The sequence below is a fragment of the Exophiala spinifera genome (genome assembly GCF_000836115.1).
Source record: "Exophiala spinifera strain CBS 89968 unplaced genomic scaffold supercont1.1, whole genome shotgun sequence".
Taxonomy (NCBI): Eukaryota; Fungi; Ascomycota; class Eurotiomycetes; order Chaetothyriales; family Herpotrichiellaceae; genus Exophiala; species Exophiala spinifera.
The window spans coordinates 2,887,138-2,911,907 of NW_015622513.1; the positions used below are offsets into that span (position 1 = coordinate 2,887,138).

Below are 24,770 nucleotides of genomic sequence, written 5' to 3' on the forward strand. Positions count from 1 at the left end.
AGCACGTATTCGAGGACTCTAGGCGTCCAGTCTTTTATCTATTGGCTTTTTCCGAAGTCTCCATTGCCCGGTCGAAACGTGTCAAGTTGATCTCAAGGGAGCGTTACTTGACGGCGACTGTGGTGGTGAGATTGTGTGTGTTTGTGATCCTGAGGCTTCGGGTTCGTGTCTTCGCTGCCGCAAAAGCCGGGTGAGGTAAGGCGATGTCGTGTTACAGGGTCTCAATCTTTCAAGGGGGTTGCGACATTATTCGTTGAGGGCAACGATGTCGTGTTGGCGCGCAATCCTTGTAGAGAGATGGTGGTGGGATGGGTTGATGATGAGAAAAGTCAGAGATGGATAAAAGGGACTGGTGGTGATGTAGGTAAAAATGGAATCATCGTTGGTCACAGACGGATGCAATCACAGAGCCCAAGCTTGTCTGCCGCACTCTGCTGCAATCATCTTCACGAAAGCGAGGCAGTGGAATGGTCACGTGATCCGCTCAATTCTATACAACTTTCTTGCGCCCGCGTCGGTGGTGTTGGTGTAAGAGGCGGCGAGAGGGTGCCCGTTGGCAATATTTTCTTCACTTCTCTCAGTGCATAGTCCTTCACTTCTGTCTATCTCGGGGTGAGCATGGTGTGAGCGAAACTCGCGTTCCGATTGAAGCGAAGCGTGACAGACAGCCAAAAAGCCTCCACCATGGCCTCTCTGACTGTCATGGCCCTGCAACTCGCGCCCGCAAGTAAGTCAAATCGGCTGCGACTTTTCTTTAGTCCCGCCAAGCACGCGCCATCCCGAATCGGTCGACTACCGCTTCTCGACTCCGAAGCCTTCGTCTACGCGTAAAGTGAGTCCCCCGTACTTGACTTGCAGCATGGTCATTCGTCTTGAAACAGTCGAAGTCCCCATTGTTCTGCTCATTCTTCTATATCCGATAGTTACGCCTGCAAAATTCATATTTCCATATTCTCTGTAATATCAACGCTTTACCCTACAACTCCATGGCGCCGAAGAATAAAGACTCCGGCAAGGGGGGCTCGGGCGGAGGTAAAGGCAAGGGCAAAGAAGACTCCTCAGCTAGTTCAGGCGGCAAACTGAAAGCTGCGCAATCAATCAACGTGAGGCATATTCTAGTGGGTCTCCCCTATGCAATACGTGCAGTTGGCGTCTGTTTCGTGCAATTCTAGATTGTGTCTCTAATACATACATGGGGAGCTTTCAGTGTGAGAAGCACTCCAAAAAGGAAGAGGCGCTGGCCAAACTTCGTGCGGGTGCAAAGTTCGATGACGTGGCGAGAGAATTTTCAGAAGACAAAGCCCGGCAAGGTAAGAGTATTATCTGGTGGCCTCATCGGTCCCCGATAACGCCGCCCCAAAAGGCTGACCTGCATCTCTTTTCCGGTACCCAGGTGGCTCTTTAGGCTGGAAAACCCGCGGCAGGTGAGTCGGACTCCTTTGGCGACAATTGACGTCGTGATGGTGACTGGATCAGTTTACATGGCGATTTCGAAAAAGTTGCTTACGAGCTTGAGCCGAGTACCACGGCTAATCCAAAGTGTGAGTGCCTTTTCTTTGATCATTACAAAAGAGTGTGGATTGTGGGATATCTACCACTATACAAAGGAAAGCCGGCGCTATCCAACAAGGAGTGGTCCAACACATTTACTCTCTGAGAAGATGAAAATCCCTTCCCCTGTTCACTGTCCAGACACTCAAAACGAGGGTAACCAGGTAATGCTGACCTATCGCTTGGATAGTTGCCGAAGTGAAAACGAGCCATGGCTATCATATCATCATGGTAGAAGGAAGGAAGTAAGCAAAAGATATGAGTAAGCTAAGCTGGGCATCAGTGAATGAGTGGACTGGCCATGCTCACGTCGGCCAACACATCCAAGGCCCTGTGATCGAGATGGTGCTTTCTCTTTCGGGGAGACGTATTGACAGGCAACACCATAACATCAATCAAGGAGATCTTCTTTTCTGCGTTTTCCGGCGGGAGGAACACAGGCCTGACGACCTCGGGTTTAGACTGTGCATAGACGGGTGGACTTGGTCGATCTTGAGGAGGAGTGATTCGAGCTGCAGCATGATGCTGAACAACAGTCTGCGTTGCGTCCGAAGCCGTTTTTTGATGCAATCTTTCAGCAAGATCAAGGTTCAAGAACCCGCTTGATCTTGGCTCATCGTGTGGTGGTGGTGACAGACGCCCGTTGATATTGGATGGTGCAATTCGTGGGATTTCAACGAGGTTGAGGATCCCACTGGAGCGTGGTTCTTCTGCTTCGGCAGAACCCGATATCGCAGCACTAGGTGACAAGGCACGTGAAGAAGGGGTGCGGACGGATCGCCCATCGATGCTCGATGAGACTCGTCTGGTTGCAATAGCATCAGGCGAAGCGTGGCCACTTGGCAAGTGTTGTTCTTCTGGGCCACTGATTCGACCCACTCGTCTCCTCTTTGAGCGGAGACCTTCAAGCTCATCCACACGTTTCTCGATCGACATTGTAGCATCATCGACGGCGACGACACGACCATGGAGACGGACCTGTTCATCGTAGTTCCCTTCCACTCGGTCCTCGAGTTCAGCCATCTTTCTGCGCATCTCCTTCTCACTGTGATAGAAAGGCGCCAGTGCTTCACGCAAGATACGAACTTCCCTTTCCCACATCTGTCGTTCCCTTATCAACGCAGTCTCCCTGTTTGTCCGTTCGTTCTGAATAGTTTCCTCCAAGCGCTTGACCTTTTCTCCAAACTTTTCAAGCAGAGCGTAGGTTTCTGTGGACTGTTTTTCGTGGACATGAAAACAAGCTTGATGACCGCATTCACAAATATTTCCAGGAGCGTTTCGGTTGTGATGAAAGGATTGACATGAACATGGTTGGTTCTGAGCCGAGGGATGAAGCAAGATGTAGCGGCATCCGCCAGTTGGTTGCGGGCGGGCGGACTCAGACGTCAACCGGAGAGGGCGATGCTCATGGGCGAGAGGTGGAGGAAGCGGCAGCGCGTTTGACCCAAACATCGAGGCCGCGATGGAAAGAGGCTGTTGTGGGTGTATGATATCGACAAAGGGACTTTCCTCACAAGAAAATGTGTGTTCTTTCAACGATCATGTATGTGTCCGCAAGGAGCGGAAAAATGGGGATATATCCCCCTCCTCCGTGGGAGGACGATATCTACCGTTTCGATAGTCCCTTTGTCCACGAAAAAGGTATGCTCGAGGCAGTATTCAGCTGTAGGAGTATGACATGTCAGAATGTGTTATCGCGGGCAAGAATAAGATGCGGTGAGAGCGAGACATACGCAATTTGGTTGGGACAAAGTGCTACCACGGTGCAAAGCTCTTTCTCAAAGAACTCCAGCTGAACGTGTACCACAAGTAGGTGCTCATTGTAGGCAGTTGACGGACAGCAAGAGAGACGGGAAGGAAGGCCAAAGCCTGAAGGAACTTGTCAGATTCCCCCTGTGCAGATGAGATGGGCGATTGAGGAGCGCGTGTGTTTTTTATCAATGATGGGAGAATGTTGGTGATGAGCAGGTAAATCAGTCGTTATCTTGGGAAGATATGCGCTCGGCTCAACAAGAGGTGCGACAAGTAGCGGTGCCGGTCGGACAGGGAGTCACAGGCTCGCAGGAGACATGTGCCTGCGAGATCAACGGGAAATGGGGCCTTGCTTTGGAGCGCGAGGCCGAATCAGAAGACTCTGGACAATCGGGGCAAGGGGGAGGTCTGGTAAAGAGTAGCGCGACATGGATCGGGATCACTTAGGCACTGCTTAGCTTCCATCGATGCCCGACGCACTGATGGATGCTGGTGGGAAGAATTGATAAGAAGAACTGTGCCACCACTCGTTAGCCTGGCTTGGGCTAGTGCGATTGTAGTTAGGCGAGGAGAGACACTCTGTCTGCGGAACGGAAGAACGTGGGATCCCGCCGAAATGGTGGAAAGTCTGAATTATGGGAATCCAATACTCCGGAAGGAGTGCATAATGATACAGTAGGGATATTGTACCACCGTGTACCCCCTGGTCAGTGATACACATGTCACTCTGCGCAGTGAGCGACAAAGCGCCAGGACATACTTCTCCCGCTTGGATGTCGAGTAGAAGCCCAAACTCGTCCTTGGGACCAAGGGTGGGAGAGCCTCCAAGAGGGTCGGAAAAACAACAGCACCCTCGCAGCAATCAAAGCACTCGCCCTCCATCCTAAGCGGGCAAATCGCAATGCCATCTGTCGAGGGGGTGTGTTCGGCGTTCGCCAGACAGCCTATTGTACTGTGAGACGCTGCTAGTTGAACACAGGAATAAGTACCTACTCACTAGCACCACGGAACACCGCCTGATGCCGCCAGCCTCAAAAGTGCCAGCACCATGATGCATCATTATCACCATCACCACCCGTGGTTCCATCATCTCGTCTACGTACCTCTACGGAGACCTCGTATCAATGCCAGTGCCCGGTGGGGTCATGAATTGGCCGTGAAGGCTCCGATATCAAGGTGACACGCATATTGCACGAAGCAGCGATACCATCATCCACCCCAAGGCGTACGAATAAGAGGAACTTCTCGAAGCGTCGAGCTTGGGAGGCATCGTCACCACCTATCATCGATCCGGGATCTATCAGCTTGCCAGAGTTCCTGATCACCCTTGCCCACGGAATGTCGCACACATCGTTGCTTTTTCCGACCCTGTCTGTCTGTGGGCCCCTACGATGCCGGTAGCCTGTACAGGAGTGTACAGTACTCGTACCTCAGCAGGCATACCGCATCACCGTGGCCGCTAGGCACGGGGGTTGGTAATCCCACGACTTCCACCACCACCACCCACCACCACGATGGGCCAACTGCCGTGCCTATAGGCTACAACTTACAAGGCCGCCGCGGCATATTGCATTCCACCATCCGCCCCGAAAATGACCTCAAGTGTCAGAGCCGTCATAGGCTCCCTAGGCCGCTCGCCCCGGTGTCAAGCGGTGACCGATGGGACGGCACGAAGACATCAGTCGGGTGACTTCTGCTCTCCCACTGATCTGTGCAGGACTCGTTGGGATCATCAAATTTCTTGCCTCTGTTCTGCATTGGCATTACGAAGTCACAGAGTGGGATTCCAGCCATGAAACCGAGCGTGACAAACCTTCTGTCAAAGGGATGGCCCTGCATTCTCTATCACTGTCTTTTATGGTTTCAAGATTCTTGGGGGTGAAAAGCAAACACCATCGTCCATCATTCTTCCTCCCTTCCACCCACTCTTCGTCTCGTTCTCAAATGCGGGCTCATGGTGCCAGTGAAACTCGCCACGTACTCTCTTTCTCAGCACTCGTCCTACGCCTGCAATTGCTTATGAACAGGTATTTCTTGACAGTCACTGGCTGACTCAGGCCGCTGTCGCCGCCCGGAACATGGTCCATTGCTAGCATAATCAACCGTGACGCCGCGCCATCTCGACTTCTGGTGACAATCTGAGGCTAATAGTTTTCATACCGCGCATCCCCAGGGAGGTACTTTCAGGTACCTAGCCTAGTAAAACGAAACTTCCCTATCAAAACGCACCAAGCGACGAAACAGCAACAATCACATTCCATCCTCCGGCGTCTCTCTCCTTCCGATGGATTGATGCATCTTAACCATTTTTGTGCCCGTAGGGGGAGCCACGAGACTGACCGCCCTTCAGCCTGCTGAGCCTCGTTGTCTTGCGAAACATTGTTTCTCTCAGCCTTGTTCCGGAACCCAGGGAGGGTTTTCATTAACCCCGCTTACGACACCGAGCCCTCTTTTTGCTTTGTTTCGCAGCCGGTCAATCCGGAGAGGCTGAGAGGCTGCGAGTCGAGCTATTGAATCTTATCCCGTTACTGTATCCCGGACTGAGCCGCAGGCGCACCACTTGCTTCCTCATTTATATTATTCTCAGCTCATCTTCTTCCTCTCCTCTTCTTCCCCTCGTCTTCGCGACTCGTCGTCACCCCACCAAATCGCTGTGTCTAGGAGGTGCTTTCGAAGCTCCCGCGTTACCGTACCTCCTTGACCACTACACCGCACCACCACACTCACGATCCGAGTGCGTTGGGTGATCGAGTCTTGCAGCTCACTCGGCAGAGAAAAGAGGTTGGACTGCGGTTGAAAGCCCGAAAGAAAATGTCGAACAAAGAGGAATACAAGCCTCCTGACGGTCCTCCGCCGCCGCCTGCCATCTCGTCTCCTCCTCCGGTCCACCACGATGCAGGGCCGTACAACGGGGAGCGAGGGATGATCCCGAGCGACCAGAACTACGGCCCGCCGCAGAATTACAATTACAACTACGCCGACAACAGAGGCTATGACTATCCTCCCCCTCAGCAAGGAGGCTGGAATCCACAGCAGGGTCCATATCCGCAACAAGGACCACCCCCGGGCGGGTACTACGGACCACCACAGCAGGGGATGTACTACGGACAACCCCCGCCGCAGGTGACGTACATCGATAGACGCAGTGATGCCGATGGATGTTGCGCTGCTTTCCTCGCGGCTTTTGCGTGTTGTTGTTGTCTGGATATCTTGTTCTAAGACACGGCTACTGGCAAGGATCCAAACATGCCTACATTCGTCAGGCAAGCGGTGTGATTGAGCGATGAGGTACAAGGTCCTACGATGTCCGGTGGGTTGGCGGTGCGACTGGGCGATGAGATACAAGTGTCGGGGTGTGAAACCGTTTCCATTTTGCGTGGTCTCCGTGGATGGTGTTTTTGTTCTTCTGGAAAGAGGGGAGAGAAAAAAGAGGGAATCGGAGAAGTGTGCCTATACGTGACCATGATCGATCCAGCGACGGCGTTTATTCCTGTTTTTCTCTTTTTTTTTTGGAGGTGTTGTTGGGAGGCTCACTGGTTTTTCCATACTCTTTATATATTTCAGTTGATCGTGGAATCGATCGGAAGGGGCGCTACGTCTCGGGGAATTCCGAAGCAGAAAGTATTCAAACACCCTGGCTGGGCCTTTGCGACCAGAACTGAAGGGAATGAAGGGAATGAGGGCACGACTGAAACGTGGTGAGCAATTAATCTTATGTAAGGTACGAGTATACACATACGATCACAGTCTATCTTGCGTACCTCCTCCCTGACCTACCTACTTAGCTACCTGTTCCCTACCTGAGGCACACCTACGTGAGACTCCTACCCTCATCTTCCCTCATCTTCCTCTCCCGCCAGTCCATTTCACTTCACTCACTCCCCCCTTCCCTTAATCTGACTTGCCTTTGCTTTTCTTCACTTCGCTGGGTGTCGGTTCGTACCAATCCTTCTTGTTCACGCGGGTTGCCAACACTTACCTTCCCAGGTAAGGAGGTTGGTAGGCAGGTAGGTAGGTAGGGAGGTACCTATTCTGTGGTGAATGCTTCGCCCAGTTTGTCGGTGACACGTATTTACTTATTAGTTAGCCAGATACTTCGATATCTACTTACCTGGGCATGCAGGTAGTGTGTATATTACTACATGTACCTCGGAGATAGATCGAGGACTTGCTCCCACTGTATCACTCACGGTGACTCTCTGCCCATCCACACACACACACACACACACCGAGACCACGAGACCCGATCTGACTGGTGCGTCACACTCTGTCTATATCTGATCATCGATGATACTACTTGCACGAAAGTCGAACGATACCAGACAACTAGATAGATCGATTCCACACCCCCCCAAACCCGTCACCCTCCCTTCCCCGACTCAAGTAAGTCTCGAAACGAATCAGTTCGTCAACCCCAAGAGACACACACAGAGAGACAGAGAGACAGCCTCGGCCCTTTGGACAAAACACCACGTTCTCAGTCTACAGGTACCAACGAATTGGTCCGGGACAGACGACAGTCGACGCGACAAACGATACCTACCTACGCGTAGAGATAACCAACAAGACACGTCACACGTCACGCACCATGGACCAGCTCTTGGGGCACTCCGTCGTCCTTATCATGGCGATGATGCTGTCGATATCCGTGGCTTCCACAACTCTGGCGGAAGCAGACGCTCCGGTTTCAACTCTTACGACCACCACCAGCCGGACCACGAATCCGACGCTTGCCCAACGCCGGTCAACAACACACTCATGCTACAAGGGTGTCGAGTTTGGCGTGACGGTCACCAGCATTGTCCTCATAGTCCTTGGTCTCCAGCTCACGTCTTGGACGGGCTGGATTTTGGTTCGACGGCACAGAGACAAGCGATAGCTTTCATTCCTTGGTGGTATTGACGGTCAGAGTACATTGCCATTAATGCAGTAATAGTCATTGGCATAGGCATCGCTTTCATCCCAATGTAGCTCGTCAAGTTCAGCTACACCTACGAAGCACCTCCCAAGTAAATCATTGTTTCAAAATCATCCGAACAACGTCAATCGTATACGAGTCTGAAGTCTCCAGAGGCAAATCCTTTCGTCCGCTGGTCTGCGTGGAAATCCGAGGACATGCATCTCGTCGTTAGTCGTGGCAATCATTTCTTCACCATCATAACTGCGTCCGGATAGACCTTTTGTACTTCAGCAGTCATCTTTGACACAGGCCTGGCATTTCTCCCTGCAAACAAGCCAATCGCAGTAGCGAGAGCTGCGCGAGACTCCTTGCCCACAGGCGTCCAGTGACCACTTCGAGGCAGGATCGTCACCTCACTGTCTTTGGCAAGATAATCTCCCAAGCCGTCCAAGCATATGGTTCGGGTGCACGCCTGGTCTTTCTCCCCCCAGATCACGTAAGCCGGTGCATTAAGCTTTCCCTTGATGGGGTCAACAAAGATGCTGTGGTTCGAAACCGACGACCGGCGTCTGCTGCCGGGAGGGCTCGACTCCGAAGTAGAGTTTTCAAGGGCATACAGGTCTGCCAAGGTCTCGAGAGATTTGGTCCAAGGTCTTGTTGCTGGTCCATCACGGTAGACTCCGGTCATGTTCCAGAAGGCGTCTGCGGAGGACGCGGCTCTTACTGCCACAGACGGACCGTAGGTAGTCCCATCGTGGGTCGCAGTTCTGCACTCTTCGGGACCAGGGCCGAGTGTTGATGCGAGAGCTTCCTGAGCGCGGAACTCATCTGAGTGCCTATCGTATCCTACCTTGTTGGCTCCTCGCAGGAACGAATAGTTCCCACCAGTCCCCAGAGAATGGACAAAGAAAGAAGGCAAATTGAACACGAATATGTAGCCCATCAACAATGTCTGCCACAACAGCGGCTTCAGCGTATTGATGGATTTGGACAAGCAGCCAAAGTGTTGCTTCGGCGACTTTTTGAATTGCTTGAAGATCTTGGAGGCTGATTGGATGATGCGGTCCTTGTTTGCAAGAGCGAGTTCAACCTAGAGGCAGGCCGGTCAGCATAACAGACCACTAACCAGGTACAGGCTTATTCACATGTGGAGCGTTGGTCAGTATGAAGCGATCGGCCAGGCAGGGAGCATCTGCAGCGAGGCGAAAGCCAAGTACACAGCCCCAGTCATGCCCTACAATGAACGTCTTCGCCTCGTCTGTTTCCTCGACTGGAATATAACGGTCTCGCATGGCAACAACGAACTCGGTCAGAGCTTCCAGCACCTCGGTGTCGTAGACCTTGAAGCTGTCACTGCCTCCATACCCAGGCAAGTCGACACAGACCAAGGTGGCCTCGCTCTTCGGTATGGCCGGCTCTTGCAATAGATGCCTCCACATCATTGAACTGTCGGGAAACCCATGGAGGAAGACGATTAGATTGCCAGTCGTTGCTTCGGCTCGATTGGAGAGGTAGTGCAGTTTGAGGCCATTACGCAGAGAGTAGAAGTAGTGTTTGAAGCCTGGCAGGGGTTCCTTTGTCAAATTCCAGAAACGATCTCGTTCTGCAGAACGCTCGTCAGCATAATATTCGTACCCCAAGCTCTCCCACGTACCAATGGCGAACTGTAGATCGTCTTGCTCCGTGTTCTTTTTGAAGTATGCCCCGCTCTTTATGGACAAACCAAAGTAAAGAAGGTAGCTGAAGATACCGAACAGGTAGAACGCGGTCCGTCCCAAAAACTGTTGGAAAGGGTTGGAGGCCATGACAGCGGTAAGGTGGTTCTGGTGCAGGGTCAGATCATTTAGTACAGGTAACTCGGGTCCGTGTACTGTACGTCCTTCGCGGGGTCAGGATGCTGATGCAAAGAAGTAGTAGTAAGGGTCGTCCAGTCAAGCAACAAACTCCCACTTAGACGACGTTGACAATTGCACAATCACACGTAGTCACGCAACGCAGAAAGAGAGATGCAGGCGGGAAGAGGCAATTCGCAGTCTCGAGCAGAACAAAACGGGACGAGTGTTCATTCACATTCAATGAAGAGCATGTGTAGCGTGGCCGAACTCGTAATCGTAGCTCGTATCGAGACAGCAAGGAAGGGATCTTCTCTAGAGATCGACTCATGTGTCGCCGTCAAGCGTGCGCAACTGGTGCAGGGACCAGGAAAAAAGGGTTTACAAGTTCAAAAGTCGCCGGTGACAAACACGTCTTGATAGAGAAGCGATCTTAGCTTCGGGCCAAAGCCACACAACTGGCTGGTCGCTGCTCCAATTCTCCTCTCTTCCACAGCTAACAGAAACTCCGCTGTGACAGGGCTATCATTGCTACTCGAAGGAGTGTCTCAACGGCAAGCAACTATTGATACGTCCGGCTTCTGTACGGGAGGCATCTCGAATATACAGCTTTGCAGCAACGTCAGTGGCTGTGGCTGAAACCTTCCCCAAGGGTCTTGTGACTCTAAGGCCATTGATTGACCAGATCTGCCTGTTGAGGTCTCCCTGATATTGATGCCCCGAGGCACAAAAGGTACGAGTATGTGCCATCCTCGCTGTCCACAGAATCTACCTAACCAGGTAGTCTCGGCCGATCATCACGGACGAACGACCACCGCGTGCGAGGGTTTTAGCTCAGAAGTGCTCATCTACTCCGTGTGAGGTCAAGTCACATATCAGATTACAGCCATTTTGTGGGCTGATCGATCAACCACGTTGCCTGCGAACCGAGTCCATCGTCTCTCTCTCACTGCAACCACGGCTATTCATGTTCCACGTCTCACCCCAACGGGTGACATCCGAGCCAGAGAAAATGTTATGCTGCTCGGTCGATCTCATATGCCGCAGCGGCCATAACACCATTCTCTCTTCCCAGACCTTGATGAAATCTCGGCTGTCTGCTTGCTAATCGATCAAGCTCCATGGCCCCAGCAGCGTGCTTGTCGAGCTGACCAACACCGTCTCGCTCCCAGCCGAATTGGACGTAAAGATTCCATATCAACGATATGAAGAAGAACCCGACGGCTGTCAGAAAGAGCATCAAGGCACGCTCGGTGTCTGTCATTGGCATGTTTGATGGCTCTTGTAGTCCCTTGGTCTGGACATCTGAATCTTGAGAGGTAAGAAGCATGTTGTCTAGCTCGTGAATGTAGGATGTACCGCAACAGGTCTCGATCCCGGTGAACGACGATGGCGATGACCAGAAAAAGAGTGGAAATGAGGACAAGTAATGGAATGTATAGATCGATATGCATGTATCTATCCACGTACATGCTTCTGTCACAACCCATTTGGTCTCTTACAGGTAAGTGCGTTTGCTTCGCGGTGAGATCATCAGCTGCTTTGCTTCTTCATCTCCTACTTCACTTCTCTGAAGAGACTCGGCATGACAACGGCGTGCATCGACCCTTGTGACCAATGTTACAGCATATCTGATAGAACCAAAGACTCATGCAGTGACAGTGATGGATCGTCTAAGGTACTCAATTGCTGCATAGGTACTACAAAATGTGTCGTCCTTCTAACTCCCCCCAAATCCAAACGCTTCTTCAATCCATCTCACCTGTCTACCTTTCCCACCGACGTGGCGCCCAACCACTTTCCTGAGATCTGCCGACAACGAGGACGGTCCACAGACAAATACATTGACCTCAGCGGCTCCTTCATCAGAGAGAGCGTGATGTACGTCTCCTCCATTCGAGGCCGAGGCCGTGAAAAAGCCATCCACTTCTGGCGTCAAGTCTGGTCTTCTCCCGACTGCATGTATCTTCAATCCATGAATCTCTGGTTCTGACGGCAAATCCGACCCCTGCGCAAGACTCGGATCAGGATCCTCGCCCGTGATGTACAGATCGACGTCAATCCGTTCATCATGCAGCTGGCGCAAGATTTCCACGCCCCAAGCAGCATCCCCAACGCCCTTGACCAACCACACCATCTCGAGTATGCCTTGTCGCTTACCGGTTTTCCTGGCGTGGTTCAGGAGTGACATGTAAATGGGAATCGTGTACGTGGCGCCAACACCACCAGCGACGAGCAACACTGGGCTCGCTGTCCCCGCGTTCACCAACCTGTCCACATCGTCGTGTGCATTCCCGTACGGTCCCTCAACTCGCATATCCACCTTCTTCCCCGTCTTCGCCAGATCCGCCAACCCCTTCGTGCCCGGCCCACCTAGCCCTCTCACCACAAGCACCAGCTCGACACCCTCCTTGTTTGCCTCGGTCGTGACACTCACAATGGTGAATGGATTCTTGGCCGCAACACCACCGCCGCCACTCGAGGAATGCAGAAACACATGCTGTCCCGGTGTCGCCTTCGCGAGCCTGCCGCCCTTCTTCGCGATGATCTTCACCTTGACCAATACCGACGTTTTCGTGCGCTCAGTACCAGTAGTGACGGTGCCGCCGATAGGAGTGGTCGTAGTCGTGGTGGTGGCAATGGTTCCCTGCACGTTCTCGCAGGTGACTTGGCCAATCTCACTCGCCCGTGTCCTCACCACAAAGTTGACCGCCCACACAATGGCCACCTGAGCCACGTAGACCCTGGTATATTTGACGTGTGCAAAGACAAACAGCGGCACCGCGACCCCGAGCACGACGTGACTCCTCCAGAAGAGTGCATGGTAAGCGCGCCTCCTGATGGCCGGCACGCTCAACAGCGCCAGGGCGTTCAGGGCCCAGAACGCCAACAGGCCGAACCGGACGTCCCAATCGCGCACGCGCTTCTCCAGCCACCCCATCTGCGCAAAGAAGCGCAGATACAGGACGGCGTGCGCGGCCAGGAACGCATGCACCACGCGTCCCAGCAGGCGATGATAGACGTTTAGTTTTTCATGGCTCAAGGTGCCCGCCGCGAAGGACCGAACAGGACCGTAGGGGAATGACGACGACGACGACGACGACGACGACGACGCGGGCCACTTGACGCTCAAAAGGTACTGCAGAGGCATCTGGCTGACGCCGACGTGCCCAAACGCCTTGGTGACGTGCATGTAGTCTTCCCCCGTGCCGCGGAAGACGAGGTACAGAAGCCACCCCGTGTACGCGACGCCGCACACCTGCACGGACAGAGGACCGAATTCGGGGCTGAGGTACGTCGTCCCCAGAACCCAGTTCAGCCGGCGCAGTAGCACAGGTAGTTTCGGGAGTTTGTGGGCGTGGCCTTGACCTTGGCCTCGACCGTGGCCGACGCTCGACCAGAAGGCAAGTACTCGACGACACACGCCCACCACCGCCATCAAGACCAGAGGACTGAGCCAGGCATACCACCCTGCGCGGTCGAGGGCGTGGCGTCTCGCTTCGATTTGTTCCGGCGAGAGACCGACGAATTTATAGGCCATTGTTCACCTAGGTTCCTCCGTACAGACCACAGAGTGGCGCTGTCGATTGTCGATTGTCGATTGTCGATTGATCGGATTGTTCTTTTTTTTTTTATCAGAGCAGGCTGGCTCCTCGAGCTGGACTGAGCCGGGACTGAGCTACACTCTGTGGTTGGTGTTTCTTCTCAAACGAAAAACACACAGACACATACACATACACGGATTGATTGAAAACGCTACGTCGACGCACGGCGCTCGCTATTCTATAAAGAAAGACACAACAAGGCCCCCGTCTCAAAAGCAAAATTGGATTGGTCATCCAAAGAACCCTCCCCCGGAAAGGAGACGCGTACCCTTATTTCGCCCTATCTAACATTTGTACTCCGTACCCTAGCGCTCGAGTACCTACGGAGCAATGGCACGGATATTCCGAAGCACTAACTTGCCCAATAGAGAGATAGTCCAGATAAGGCGAGGCTGAAAAAGGGGCTGCCTCATCCTACTGAGGTACCGGTAAACAATCGTTTTACATTACCTAGGTACACAGTAATTCTTACCAATTACTCCGTATGCAAAACAGAGAGCAAGGCCATACCATCCAAGTACATACATACACCTTACTTATCACTAGGTAGTTGATCAGACTTGACCACATTTTTCATTCAAATCACTGGTGATGGCTCTCTATGCTACTTTTGATACATAATTATAAATCATTAACACCACGTAACATAACCTCAGCGCCCATTCAAATGCCGTCAAAGAACAACAACAACAAATCAAATGCTCACTTGCAACGTAGAGGAGATACTTGAAAACAACAAAGTAACCCAAGATTCCCAAAGTCGTGACCATCATGATCATCCTGCCCCCTCTTCACTCACAGACGTATCACATCAGTCTTTACTGTCACTCGACCGGTTCTCTATGCCACTGCAGTCTGAGGTAGCGGGCGAGTAGTTGTCGGACTGGAGATATCCTCCTTTTCATCAGGCGCCCTGTCTATATCAACTGTCGGCTCATCCGGTTCCTTTCCCAACTCGAAATGAGGAGTCTTTAGGATCGGTTTCGGCACCTTTGGTGTCTTGGTCGGGGAGATCGCCAACTCCGTCTTTTCAATGACCGCTTCCTTGCTATTGCTCTCCGGCATCTCACGCCGTGGTAGCTCAGCAACGTCATCAAGCTCTTTCGAAGGGGTGGGCGACAAAAACAGCTCACTTTGTCGTCTTTGGAGCTCTTCGAGTTTCGCCACCGGATTCTGTTTACCACAATATTGGCATCTCCAATAAAAAACATGGGGCAGATCATGGACAAGGGTGGAAGGCAATGCAACGGCAAAATCAGGCGTGGGGTAGGAGGAGAATCGACGCACCCAATCTTCTTGCTTCGGCACTCCTTCAGCCGTAGGCAAAGTTTCTTCGTCTCTCTCCTGACCCCATATCGTGGCTCGACGGATCGGCGCTGGCGTTACGGGTAAGCTCGGTCGTTCAACAGCGGTAGGAAAATCGGTCAGTTTCAAACTCGGTCGTCGCTGGGAGTCCCCAGTAGCAGGCGAGGCAATGGCAGTTCCGCCAGGAGAACGCTGCGTCGGTGTATGGTGCAAGACTTGCAACTTTCCTTTCTTTGATTGAGTAAGTGATCTCATGTATCGTTCAATTTCAGGCATGTCGTCCCAGGCGTTCGTCCGATGCTGGAAGGCTTCCCAGGGGTTGACTGTTTCTCGCTGTGCGGGAGTGGGTGGACTTCCTTCCGTTTCCTTCGATGACTCTGTCGCGCCTGGGTTTACCTCTTCAGGATTGACGCTGGGCGTCGCTTGTTGTACTGGCTTCGGAGGAGGACTAGGTGGTCTTGGCTGAGGAAATACTCGAGTAGGCTTGGGAGCTCGTGCTTCCCAAGGGAAAATCTGTCTCGGCTTAACAGGTTCAGGGATCTTTTCTGGTACTTGATACCACATGTCCTTTGGCGGCTCAGGGTACTTAGATGGAGGCTGGAATAGTTGGGTATCACTGGACATATCGTATATGGTGGTTGGGAAATTGGCTGCTTCGGGTTTGGAATGCGTAGGCGGCGGTGCTCTGAACAATGTCAATACTTGGTAATCAGCACTGACTGGCAGCATACCTTGAAGGCTCCCATTCAACGTGGGGTGCACTAAAGCGTCTCTGTTCAGAAGTAGCAACCGGAGCAAAATCAGATCGCATCGCCGGAGTTGGCGCATCACCTAGCGGCATCTCGACCTTGACAGATTCATGAGAATCAGAGTCCTGTATGGTGATCACTGGAGGCAGTGGGATCTGGCCCTGCTGAGGTGACGGTGCTTGTTGCGGTTGTTGCTGTTGGCTGGAGTAGTTGGGGACATATAATGGCTCCTCTCCACGGACATAATCTTGAACCTTCTTCGTCGCTGTGTACGTCTGGGTATCGTAGTGTGTCACGGTCTGGGCACGGTTGAGCACGTTGCCTGTGGGAGTTAATGATAGTGCCAGACTCACCTGTGGTCGATAGTGCCGATCATAGACAGACCACCACAAGCCCAAGAGTTCTCCATACACCCCAGTATTGAACCTGTTGTCTCTCCCCAAAGTCCAAGGCTTGTCCTGTCCGATGAAATGTACCACTGCTATGCTACTCTGGAAATGTCGGTAGGCAGGTACGTATTGGTAGTTCCCGCTGGGTGTGCAGTTGTAGACAAAACTCAGTCTTTCCCAATCTCGAAAGTGCATATTGAGAAGTCCCTGGTCTGCTCCATCGAAGCTGATGCCTCGTTGAGCCAGGGCCAACAAAGCGTAGTAGTCTGCCATGTTAGGAGTCAGGACCATCAAGCCAGTGTTGAAGCAGTCCGGCCAGCCTATGTCAGGCACAGCAGCAAAGTCTGCGTCCAGTGTAAGAAGCTCGTTCGGCGCTCTCAGTGCGACCATGTCGGCGTCCATGTATATTATCCTCGTATACTGGGTCTGCCTCCACAGCTCAACTTTTGTAAAGGTAGATATTAAGTCGGGTCTGTTCATGAGGTAGAGATTGGCAGGGCTCTTGTTAGTGATCTGCTGTATGGGGACGATTTCATCGTATACAGACTGCCCAAGTTAGCCCACGTACAGAGAAACCTGTGCTGGGGTGGCAAACTCTGAGCTCGTTGATGGTGTCTGAGGTGAGTTTATCGACAGTGACAAAAGCTACCAGAGGAGCCTTGACACCTCTGTCTCTGAGGGAGTGGCCGAGGACCATGGCACCTGCAAACTGGTCAGTGTTTGGAAATCATAGCGAGCGGCATAGCGTACCAGGGAGGTAGGCATCATTCATGAGCAGCGTCGCAAAGACGGCTCTTCCTATGGGTGCCATACCGGCAGCGGAGGAGGACAGCAGCGCGGCGAGGAGGAGAGAAGATGACTCTTGTCTCTTCCGGAGCCAGAGGAGCGTCGGCAGGGAGGGAGCTGAGTCGTTGCTACGAGACTAAGACAGGCATGCCGTGCAGGTAGAACGAACTAGGAAGAAAGAATTCTACACAAGCTCGAGTCGAGTGAGTGGGTGTGAGCGAGAATGAGGTGTGTTCTGCTGGACAGAAGCATGCGCAGCGAGCACAGTCGGCGGCGGTGATGGATTTGGGGTGGAGCGGGCAGGAAACCTGAAGGACGCTGGTGACGCCAAAACATGCAGAAGCTTGAGCTTCCCATCGAGGTCCCCCGCACGCGTTATCCACCGTTGAGTTTAGTTAAAGCTAATTACTGGGCTGGAGGGTTTGGCCGCCTACGGTGCACAACTCGCAGCCAGTCGCTAAGGTGGCCTGATGTCCCCAGGTTTATGCTCTCTAACTCAACTAGCTTCCCCAGCGCTGCAATAGCATCGCCTGGGCGGCCTCTCCAGGGCCACTACTGCATGTTTAGGCTCTCTAGGGCACCTGGCAAGAAGCCCCTCTCTTAAAATGTACAAAGTAAATCCATCCTCAACGCCCACAGCCGGTTCAACCACTTATACAACTTCCCGGCACATGGCCTGACGTCGTTTGACTTTTGCAGGCCTGTACGGAGCTTCATCGACCTGGACCCGTGGAAATCTGGTCATCTGCATCTCATACATCGGGGATCTACGCTGCATCTTCCCCATATATTGTGTCACGAGCACAAGCACCTCGCAAACCCACGCGTATTCAACCCCGTTGTCGCTCCTCATTTCTTCCATCCTCGCCATTTCGCCAGCTGATCTCGGCACGAGCAGGTAGGCAAAGTCTACGGAGTGCTCTGGGAGCCAGGAAGAGACATGTGCGCTGAGATTTCGACCCACGACTCCACAGGCTCTCCGGATAAGCTACGGCCATGCACCGTCCCTACAACAGAAGGAGAAATTCAACGATAAGCAGAAGGGACAGTCAAATTTCCACTGCCCGCCCGGTAGGCGACCTTAGGCGGGTAAATCCCTGGCTCGCCTAGGATTCCCTGGTCCTCTTCCAGCCCTCTGCGCTTTTTGCTAAGACATCGCAGGGGGGTTTTTCCTCGTTGCCGCGGCACCTGTGGCTGGTGGGTATGGAAAGGAAAAAAAGCTGAAACTGCTGCTATGGATCCTCCGTTCTGTCCGCAGTCAACCACCTCAAAAAGTCTCAAACATCACACCATTTTTTCCTGATATCTGTGAACAAGCTTTGCCTTGTTACTCAGCATGCGGTGCTTTTGTCTAAGTCTCCGGTTGATTCCGGCGCTCGTACACAATAAGGGAGCCGCGTCCCGTATTTTGTCTCTGTTCCTGGCCTCGAGGCTGGCATTAGGCTTCGGATATAGATTAATACGCCTGGATCATGGCAGACACCGGGGAAGTACTTTGCATACTCTGACAGCTGCCATCGAATCACAAAAGGTTTTGATCAGGTTTATTAAGTTTGTTAATCTACCCATCCGTACTGACAGGAGCTATACCCGTCTCTAGTTTGCAGGGGTGTTCAGGAATTTCAACAAATAATTCAGCCCCGGTTGATCACAGACCTCAGTTAGATCTTCTAGTGTTACAAGGCTGTCTGCCATCCTTTCGATTCTCGAAGTTGCAACACCAGCCGGTTCATATCAGTGCAATAGCACGAGTCTTCCACAAGACCATCTCAAAACACAAACAGGGTGTCTGGCGCTGGAAAACTCCGTATCAACAAACCCACTCTCCTTGGACCTTAGGCTAAAAGGCGTTCAATATCCCTGAGGGTTCCCGTGCGTTCCTGCCTCTTCTTGCCGGCGTCGATTTCGCCGAATGCCTCGCTTGCAAGCTTTCTCTTCCTCGCCTGTATCTCAAGCACTTCATCTTCAATCGTGCCCTCCACGATCAGCCGCACCACCTTGCAGTCTCGAGTCTGTCCGAGTCGGTAGACCCGGTCGACGGCCTGATCTTCAATTGCTGGAGCCCACCATGAGTCGGCCAAGATGACCTGATTGGCAGCCACGAGGTTCAGCCCGACAGAGCAGACAGAGAGAGAAGCCAGCATGATCTTGCAAGATGCATCACTGTTGAGAGTGTCCATTGCTGCATCACGACGCGCAGAGTTCATCTTGCCGTCCAGTCGCGTAAAGTTCATACCCTCGCGAAGGAGTTGGACTTGGACGATGTCCAAAAACGATGTCCACTGCGAAAAGACCACTGTCTTGCCATCGCTCTCGGCGTCAGCAGCTTTGAGGAGCTTGATAAGAGCCTCGATCTTGCTGCTGCTTGTGTCCGGATCAATATCCATGTCACACTCGTCACCTTCACCGATTCCCGCTGCCGGCTCGACAAGCTTCTCCTTTTCTGCCAAGGGCGCACGGCACATAGGGCATTTCTGTTGAGTTGTTATGACCCTCTCGATGCAGTCTCTGCAGAAGACGTGAGCGCAGGATGTGATGACGGGACTTTTGAGGTTGTCGAGGCAGACACAACAGTCATCTTGTGAGTCAATACGAAGTTGTAACAGATCCTGAAGGGCCTTTCGATTGGCAGGATTCAATACGTCTACCGAAGTATTGCCTTCCACAAGTTCTAGCAGCTTCTTTACTCGCTCGTCGCCACACATTTTCCAATGATTGCAGGTCTGGCGTAGTCGGAGAAGAACCTCAAGTAGGTGCGTCATGTTGTTTTCTCCCTTCTTAACCTTGACAGATTGGAGCAGACCTTGCCCCTCCGCCTTGAAAGCATCGTAACGTTCCTGCTCGTGAGGCAAGAAGCGAACGGTATACTTGTGAAAGCTGAGGTCTGGAAGCTTCAGATCGATAAACTTCATGTCCTTCATTCGACGCAAACATAGTGTTGACATTAGAGCTTGCAGCAGCAAACGCGAGCCATCCTCTCCATTCTTGAGAGGCCGAATAAGGGTCGAGTTGAATATCTCGAACTCAGCTAAACCGCCCGATAGACGCAAAAACTTGACATGCGAGTACAGATCTTTCAGGTTATTCACGATCGGCGTGCCTGTCAACACCCAGCGAGATTTGGCGTCCAGCTTGGATGCTGCAAGGGACATCTTGGCTTTGGGATTCCGAATTTGGTGGCCTTCATCTAGAACAAGTCGTCGCCAAGTCATTGAGAACAATCCCTTTGCTGCAGGAGTCCGGATAGGTTCTGAGGAGCGATTTGGGAAAAGTTCCTGCGTCATGGTCTGGTAGGTTGTAACGACAAGGTCGTACTTCTGTAGCTCCTCCCGAGACAAGTTTTTGTTTTCCGCGCCGTGATACGTCAGTACTCTTGGTGTGTATTTCTTCCTGACATGTAAAGATGCTTGATGACTCCAGTTGCTCATGACACTCAAGGGAGAAATAATTAGCGTAGGTTGGCCGTCTTTGTGCGGATCGGCCATGACGAGAGATATTATCTGGATAGTTTTGCCTGAATTTCTCACGTCAATAAGCCGTAAATCGGGAACGAAAATGTTGGAATGAACTCTTGACTCACCAAGACCCATATCATCAGCAAGGATACCGCCGCTGGCGAGCGGCGGAGCTTGACTGAAAGAGAAATTCGTTGCGATGTTGGTGTAGAGTTTGCCCTTCTTCTTCCACATCTGTACAACATCACCGCTCCTTTGCGGCAATTCTGGGAACTCATGATCTAGCATCCATTGGAGACCTTGTAGCTGATATGGGAGTAGACGGGTTGCAAGTTGCTTGGGTTGCTCAGCCATTGGCAGCTTCTCGAGAACGTCCTCTCCAGCACCAATTCTGTGGAGCATGTCTTCGACATCGCGGGGGTTGAAAGTACTTGTGCCATTCAGGAGTTGATCCATGCGTTCGGGTGGTTGACTTGCAGCGCTATTTGGGGGGATGAAATTGCTGTATCTATTGGGACCTTGAAGGTCATATACAGCATTTCCCTTGCGGACCATAGCTGCTGCTGCCTTCTCTCGAGATTTCCGCTCCTTTTCCTGCTCTTGTAACCGTCTTTTGAATTGACCGTACTGATTGAGGGGGAGCCTCAACTCTTGCATCCTGCGAGCAAGAGCGGATCCGGCAACAGGATCACTCGTACCAAATAATTTAAGGCCGATTGGACAATCATAGAATGACTTTGGTCCTGTGAGGCAGCCCTCAACAAGTAGCTGACCAGAGTCCATCTGCAGAAATGTCAATACTATAAGGCCCCCCGGTCCAGAGCAAACAAAAAGAAGATATAATGAGGGCATTGACCACGATGTCTTCATCTGGACAGACAATGCAGACTCATATATCACTAAATAGGGTGAGAGACACTTACCAGGGGAGCCAGCTTAGCTGCCACCTGCCTGCCGATGTGCCCAATTTGATCACAAAGTACGTTATCAATTCGAATGGCGTTGCTGTCATAAGGATTGCTTGGCTCACGCTTCACTTTCACATACTCGCCGGTCGTAGCTTGGCCATCGTAGAATCTGCAGCCCACAACCTTGGTATCAAGGATACCGTACAGCTGATAGCTTTCGTAAACGTCGTCGTCGAAGTCCTCAGTTAGCACAATCTCGCATGCAATCTCAGCTTCCTGTTCTTGCGTGGATGGCCACAGGTCTCTTTCCGAAGAGCGATATGATCGTGAGCCCAATGATGAGGGAAATCCGCTGTAATTGTGCTTGGGACGGTTGCTTGAAGAGCTAGGCTGGCTGGATGAGGGCGGAGTCGGCAACTGCGCATGATCTCGATGGGAAGAGGCATGAGATGCCCTTTGCTTTGGTACTTTGGCTCTAGAGCGTGGTGGAAGATCATCATCACCTGTCAGGTCCACAGTTTCGATCGTTCTTTTTGGCATCTTCTTGGTGGATCCAGACGCGGGAAACGAGGGTGGCAGAACCCGGGGCATGATGGCTAGGGCGCCCTTGACAAGACCTAAAAGCAGGGCATGAGTGCAAATCGACCGAAAGAAAACAACTTCTACGCAGACGGGCGAATTGGTTTAGGGTGCTACTTGGAAATGACGAAAATGAAGCACCTCGTGAGCCCGAAAAGCTTGACGCGTACCAGGGTTCGTGAGCTATCGCGAAATCACGTGATATTAAAAAAAACATTCGGCGATAACAACTACAGAAGTCGTTATATAGTGCCAACAAAATCATTCGGGTCGAGAACCGCAAGGGCAACCACACGCTTGATGATTGACGTTGGGATCGAGGGAGATCCCCGGACCAGGGGAATTTTTGCAGATAGAGGTGGATTGACAATCTGGTTCATTATGACGCTCAATTCTGGAAGCAATGTCTCACAGCATCTCTTCATCCTCGTCAGTGTCCAGCTCGGGATCAATGGTAGGAATCTCTGAGTCGTCACTATCGCTGTCATCCTGTGGAGGTTGTTTGGGTGCTGTTGTGTCCGAAACGGGGTAGCTAGGAGACTCTGGCCCTTGAGCCTGCCAAAGAGGAGGCTGTGTGTTTAGTCTCCCCAAATGCTCAGTATCAGCATCAACTTCACTGGGACGACCAGTGTGGGTGTCTTCTGTGGTTGGCGTAAATACCTCCTCGGAGAGGGCTTCCGAACGCGACTTTTTGGGTTCCCTCAACCCAAGATATCCTGTTGAATGAGCACCGTCGCTGACGAACTCGGTTTCCAGGGCATCGATCGACCTTTTTTGTGCCCGAACGTCCTTATTATCCTCCAGGCGAGAAGTGATGTGGACTTCATCCACTCTGGCTTCCAGAGCCCTTGCATCCTCGTTTTGTTGTTCTGCCACCGACTGCTCCAAATGTGCCAGTACATCAGTCTCAGCCAAGCCATCACTTTCATTCTCCTCGGCATCTCCAACCTGGACTGTGGAATTCGTCCCAACTTGGACTCCACCATCAGTAAGCACTGGCATTCGCGGTCTGAGCAGGGCGTCGAGGACCATGTTGTCGTCCATTGATCTCACAAGGAAGGGTAATAGGCTTGCGCCTGCAACTTTGCCGTCTTTCGCGAGTACCGGATTCAGGATGCTTGCTAACATAGCATCCTTATGGTCCAATAAGACTGCAGTTCGATCCATCTCTGTCCGTATATGTCGTGATAGCGATGTAGCTGGGTAGTATTTAAGTGACTGAGACAACAACATCCAAGCAGCTTCGACTACATCTGGTTGCTTGCACGAAGAACCAACCTGGGACTTCTCATTTGGGGCCACGTTAGAGCCTAGGTGAATACTATCGTTCTTGGCAGGGGTAGTATTGCTTCCGGTTGTTTGCACATATCCTGTTTTCAAATCGTCGCAGCATCGCTCCAGTAGGCTTAAGAAAGCGGCCCGGTGACTCTCTAGGGCGGAAATATCAAGCTTCTTCATGATCATCCCGATAACGGAATAGATCTCTGACCTGACGCTTTCATGCCAGGACATACTTGCAAAGAGATCAAGAATCTGGCCTACGATCGTCTGCTGCAGGGGAAAGAGAGCTTGTCCAAGCGATGAGCATAGTTCTGCAAGAAGCCTGAGGCAACCTTTGTGAACTTCAGGCAAATTTACCCACAACTCTTCCTTTTCGTCCTTGCTTGCCTCCTCGTGATACTTCATGTCATTGATCGCCCCGGCCTTGCCAGATGGAACTGTGATTGCCATGAGACGAGTTGTCAAATCTGAAAGCGCCCCAATTGGTAAAGACAAGGGTTCAGCGGATGAAACAGACAGTAAGCAGGTCAACCACTCTAGTATCACCCGTAGTCTATGACTACCTTCCTGAATCCCAGTCCAGGGAGGTAGTCCAGCGGAGTCTGATTCCGTTTGTTTTGGATCTTTAGCGAAGTTCTGCCTGCCTCTGACTCTGGTAGTGGTGGCATCATTCGATTCGTATTCCTCGACAACGGCTCGAAATGCTTTGTCGACCGTGGCATGTGCCGCATTGATCAAATTACGGAACATTGAAATGGATTCCGGAACGATTGCATTCTTCGGCACCGACCATAGCAGCCAGCAGAGAAGTTGGATGGCCAGATCCCGTTCCCGTGCGAGAGCTTCACCGTCCGCGATAATGGTGAGCAAAATCGGCCTCAGCTGCTTGAGGAACGGTCGGAATACTGAAGCATGCCTTGGAAGTAGACGGATCCAACAGGTCAATACTGATGTCAGCATGGGACTGGCGACCTTCCTGCTACCGTTGCTCGTTCGAACACTCGTGGGTCGAATCAAGTTTAGAGTGGTCTTGATGAAGGTGGGAAGTAGTGGCGTGGTGATCTCTCGTACCAGAGCCGGATCATCTTGCGTGAGGACGAATATCCGAGTAAGAGCGACCAAGTAAAGGGTTTTGACTTCGACAGTATCCGGCTTGTTGATGCAGTTGAGCAAGCCTCTAGCCCAGCTTTCCGAAGCACGGAGGACATTTTCACCACCATTGTCAACAGCGGCTTTGACCAGAACAACACCTGTGAATCGACCTGCGATGGATTTCTCTTGGAGTAGAGAATTGATTCGTGTTCTCAACTTGTGCACAGCAACTGAAGCATTACTGGCCTTGCCGTCTGCAAATCGTGAATTCAGTGAACAGTCCGCCAACTGCGCTGCGAGCAAGCCTGCAATGCGAGGCAGATCTTCGACTGGAGTGACAGTGAGCCGATTTGCTACTGCACGCAGCACACTCTCTTGCTGCATCTTCGTGTCTGTAGAAGCTAGAGACAATACTATCTGGCACCAGCAATTAATGAATCTGGATTTTTTTGTGAACAGGCAAGAGAGATGCCGGAGTTTTGCCGTGTGCATTCAATGTATCTCGACAACAAGCCAATTTCATGACAGCGACAGCTTTCCCAGTGTTGGCGTGAATCTCCTGTGACTGAAGCATGTCTATACACTT

At 52.0% G+C, this 24,770-nt stretch overlaps 10 protein-coding genes across 10 annotated transcripts; 3 read left to right on the top strand and 7 right to left on the bottom strand.

Moving 5' to 3' along the window:
* Positions 1 to 986: 986 nt before the first annotated feature.
* On the top strand, positions 987 to 1,405 carry PV08_01080 (uncharacterized protein; the record flags this gene model as incomplete). The annotated part of the gene is made up of 2 exons (XM_016375445.1): positions 987 to 1,103; positions 1,208 to 1,405. 2 exons carry the CDS (start codon positions 987 to 989, stop codon positions 1,403 to 1,405), a joined length of 315 nt encoding a protein of 104 aa, XP_016240721.1.
* Positions 1,406 to 1,830: 425 nt separating this feature from the next.
* On the bottom strand, positions 1,831 to 2,574 carry PV08_01081 (uncharacterized protein; the record flags this gene model as incomplete). The annotated part of the gene is made up of 1 exon (XM_016375446.1): positions 1,831 to 2,574. One exon carries the CDS (start codon positions 2,572 to 2,574, stop codon positions 1,831 to 1,833), a length of 744 nt encoding a protein of 247 aa, XP_016240722.1.
* A 3,540-nt stretch (positions 2,575 to 6,114) lies between these two features.
* PV08_01082 (uncharacterized protein) lies at positions 6,115 to 6,522 on the top strand (the record flags this gene model as incomplete). Its single annotated transcript, XM_016375447.1, has 1 exon — positions 6,115 to 6,522. One exon carries the CDS (start codon positions 6,115 to 6,117, stop codon positions 6,520 to 6,522), a length of 408 nt encoding a protein of 135 aa, XP_016240723.1.
* Positions 6,523 to 7,891: 1,369 nt separating this feature from the next.
* Positions 7,892 to 8,182, top strand: PV08_01083 (uncharacterized protein; the record flags this gene model as incomplete). The annotated part of the gene is made up of 1 exon (XM_016375448.1): positions 7,892 to 8,182. One exon carries the CDS (start codon positions 7,892 to 7,894, stop codon positions 8,180 to 8,182), a length of 291 nt encoding a protein of 96 aa, XP_016240724.1.
* A 262-nt stretch (positions 8,183 to 8,444) lies between these two features.
* Positions 8,445 to 10,008, bottom strand: PV08_01084 (uncharacterized protein; the record flags this gene model as incomplete). Its single annotated transcript, XM_016375449.1, has 3 exons — positions 8,445 to 9,293; positions 9,349 to 9,806; positions 9,858 to 10,008. The coding sequence occupies 3 exons, from the start codon at positions 10,006 to 10,008 to the stop codon at positions 8,445 to 8,447; spliced, it is 1,458 nt and encodes a 485-aa protein (XP_016240725.1).
* A 1,042-nt stretch (positions 10,009 to 11,050) lies between these two features.
* PV08_01085 (uncharacterized protein) lies at positions 11,051 to 11,365 on the bottom strand (the record flags this gene model as incomplete). Its single annotated transcript, XM_016375450.1, has 1 exon — positions 11,051 to 11,365. One exon carries the CDS (start codon positions 11,363 to 11,365, stop codon positions 11,051 to 11,053), a length of 315 nt encoding a protein of 104 aa, XP_016240726.1.
* A 390-nt stretch (positions 11,366 to 11,755) lies between these two features.
* On the bottom strand, positions 11,756 to 13,576 carry PV08_01086 (uncharacterized protein; the record flags this gene model as incomplete). The annotated part of the gene is made up of 1 exon (XM_016375451.1): positions 11,756 to 13,576. The coding sequence occupies one exon, from the start codon at positions 13,574 to 13,576 to the stop codon at positions 11,756 to 11,758; it is 1,821 nt and encodes a 606-aa protein (XP_016240727.1).
* Positions 13,577 to 14,480: 904 nt separating this feature from the next.
* Positions 14,481 to 16,894, bottom strand: PV08_01087 (uncharacterized protein; the record flags this gene model as incomplete). The annotated part of the gene is made up of 4 exons (XM_016375452.1): positions 14,481 to 15,630; positions 15,677 to 16,629; positions 16,679 to 16,785; positions 16,834 to 16,894. The coding sequence occupies 4 exons, from the start codon at positions 16,892 to 16,894 to the stop codon at positions 14,481 to 14,483; spliced, it is 2,271 nt and encodes a 756-aa protein (XP_016240728.1).
* Positions 16,895 to 18,704: 1,810 nt separating this feature from the next.
* Positions 18,705 to 21,823, bottom strand: PV08_01088 (uncharacterized protein; the record flags this gene model as incomplete). The annotated part of the gene is made up of 3 exons (XM_016375453.1): positions 18,705 to 20,383; positions 20,450 to 21,107; positions 21,248 to 21,823. 3 exons carry the CDS (start codon positions 21,821 to 21,823, stop codon positions 18,705 to 18,707), a joined length of 2,913 nt encoding a protein of 970 aa, XP_016240729.1.
* Positions 21,824 to 22,219: 396 nt separating this feature from the next.
* Positions 22,220 to 24,568, bottom strand: PV08_01089 (uncharacterized protein; the record flags this gene model as incomplete). The annotated part of the gene is made up of 1 exon (XM_016375454.1): positions 22,220 to 24,568. One exon carries the CDS (start codon positions 24,566 to 24,568, stop codon positions 22,220 to 22,222), a length of 2,349 nt encoding a protein of 782 aa, XP_016240730.1.
* Between the last annotated feature and the right edge of the window lie 202 nt (positions 24,569 to 24,770).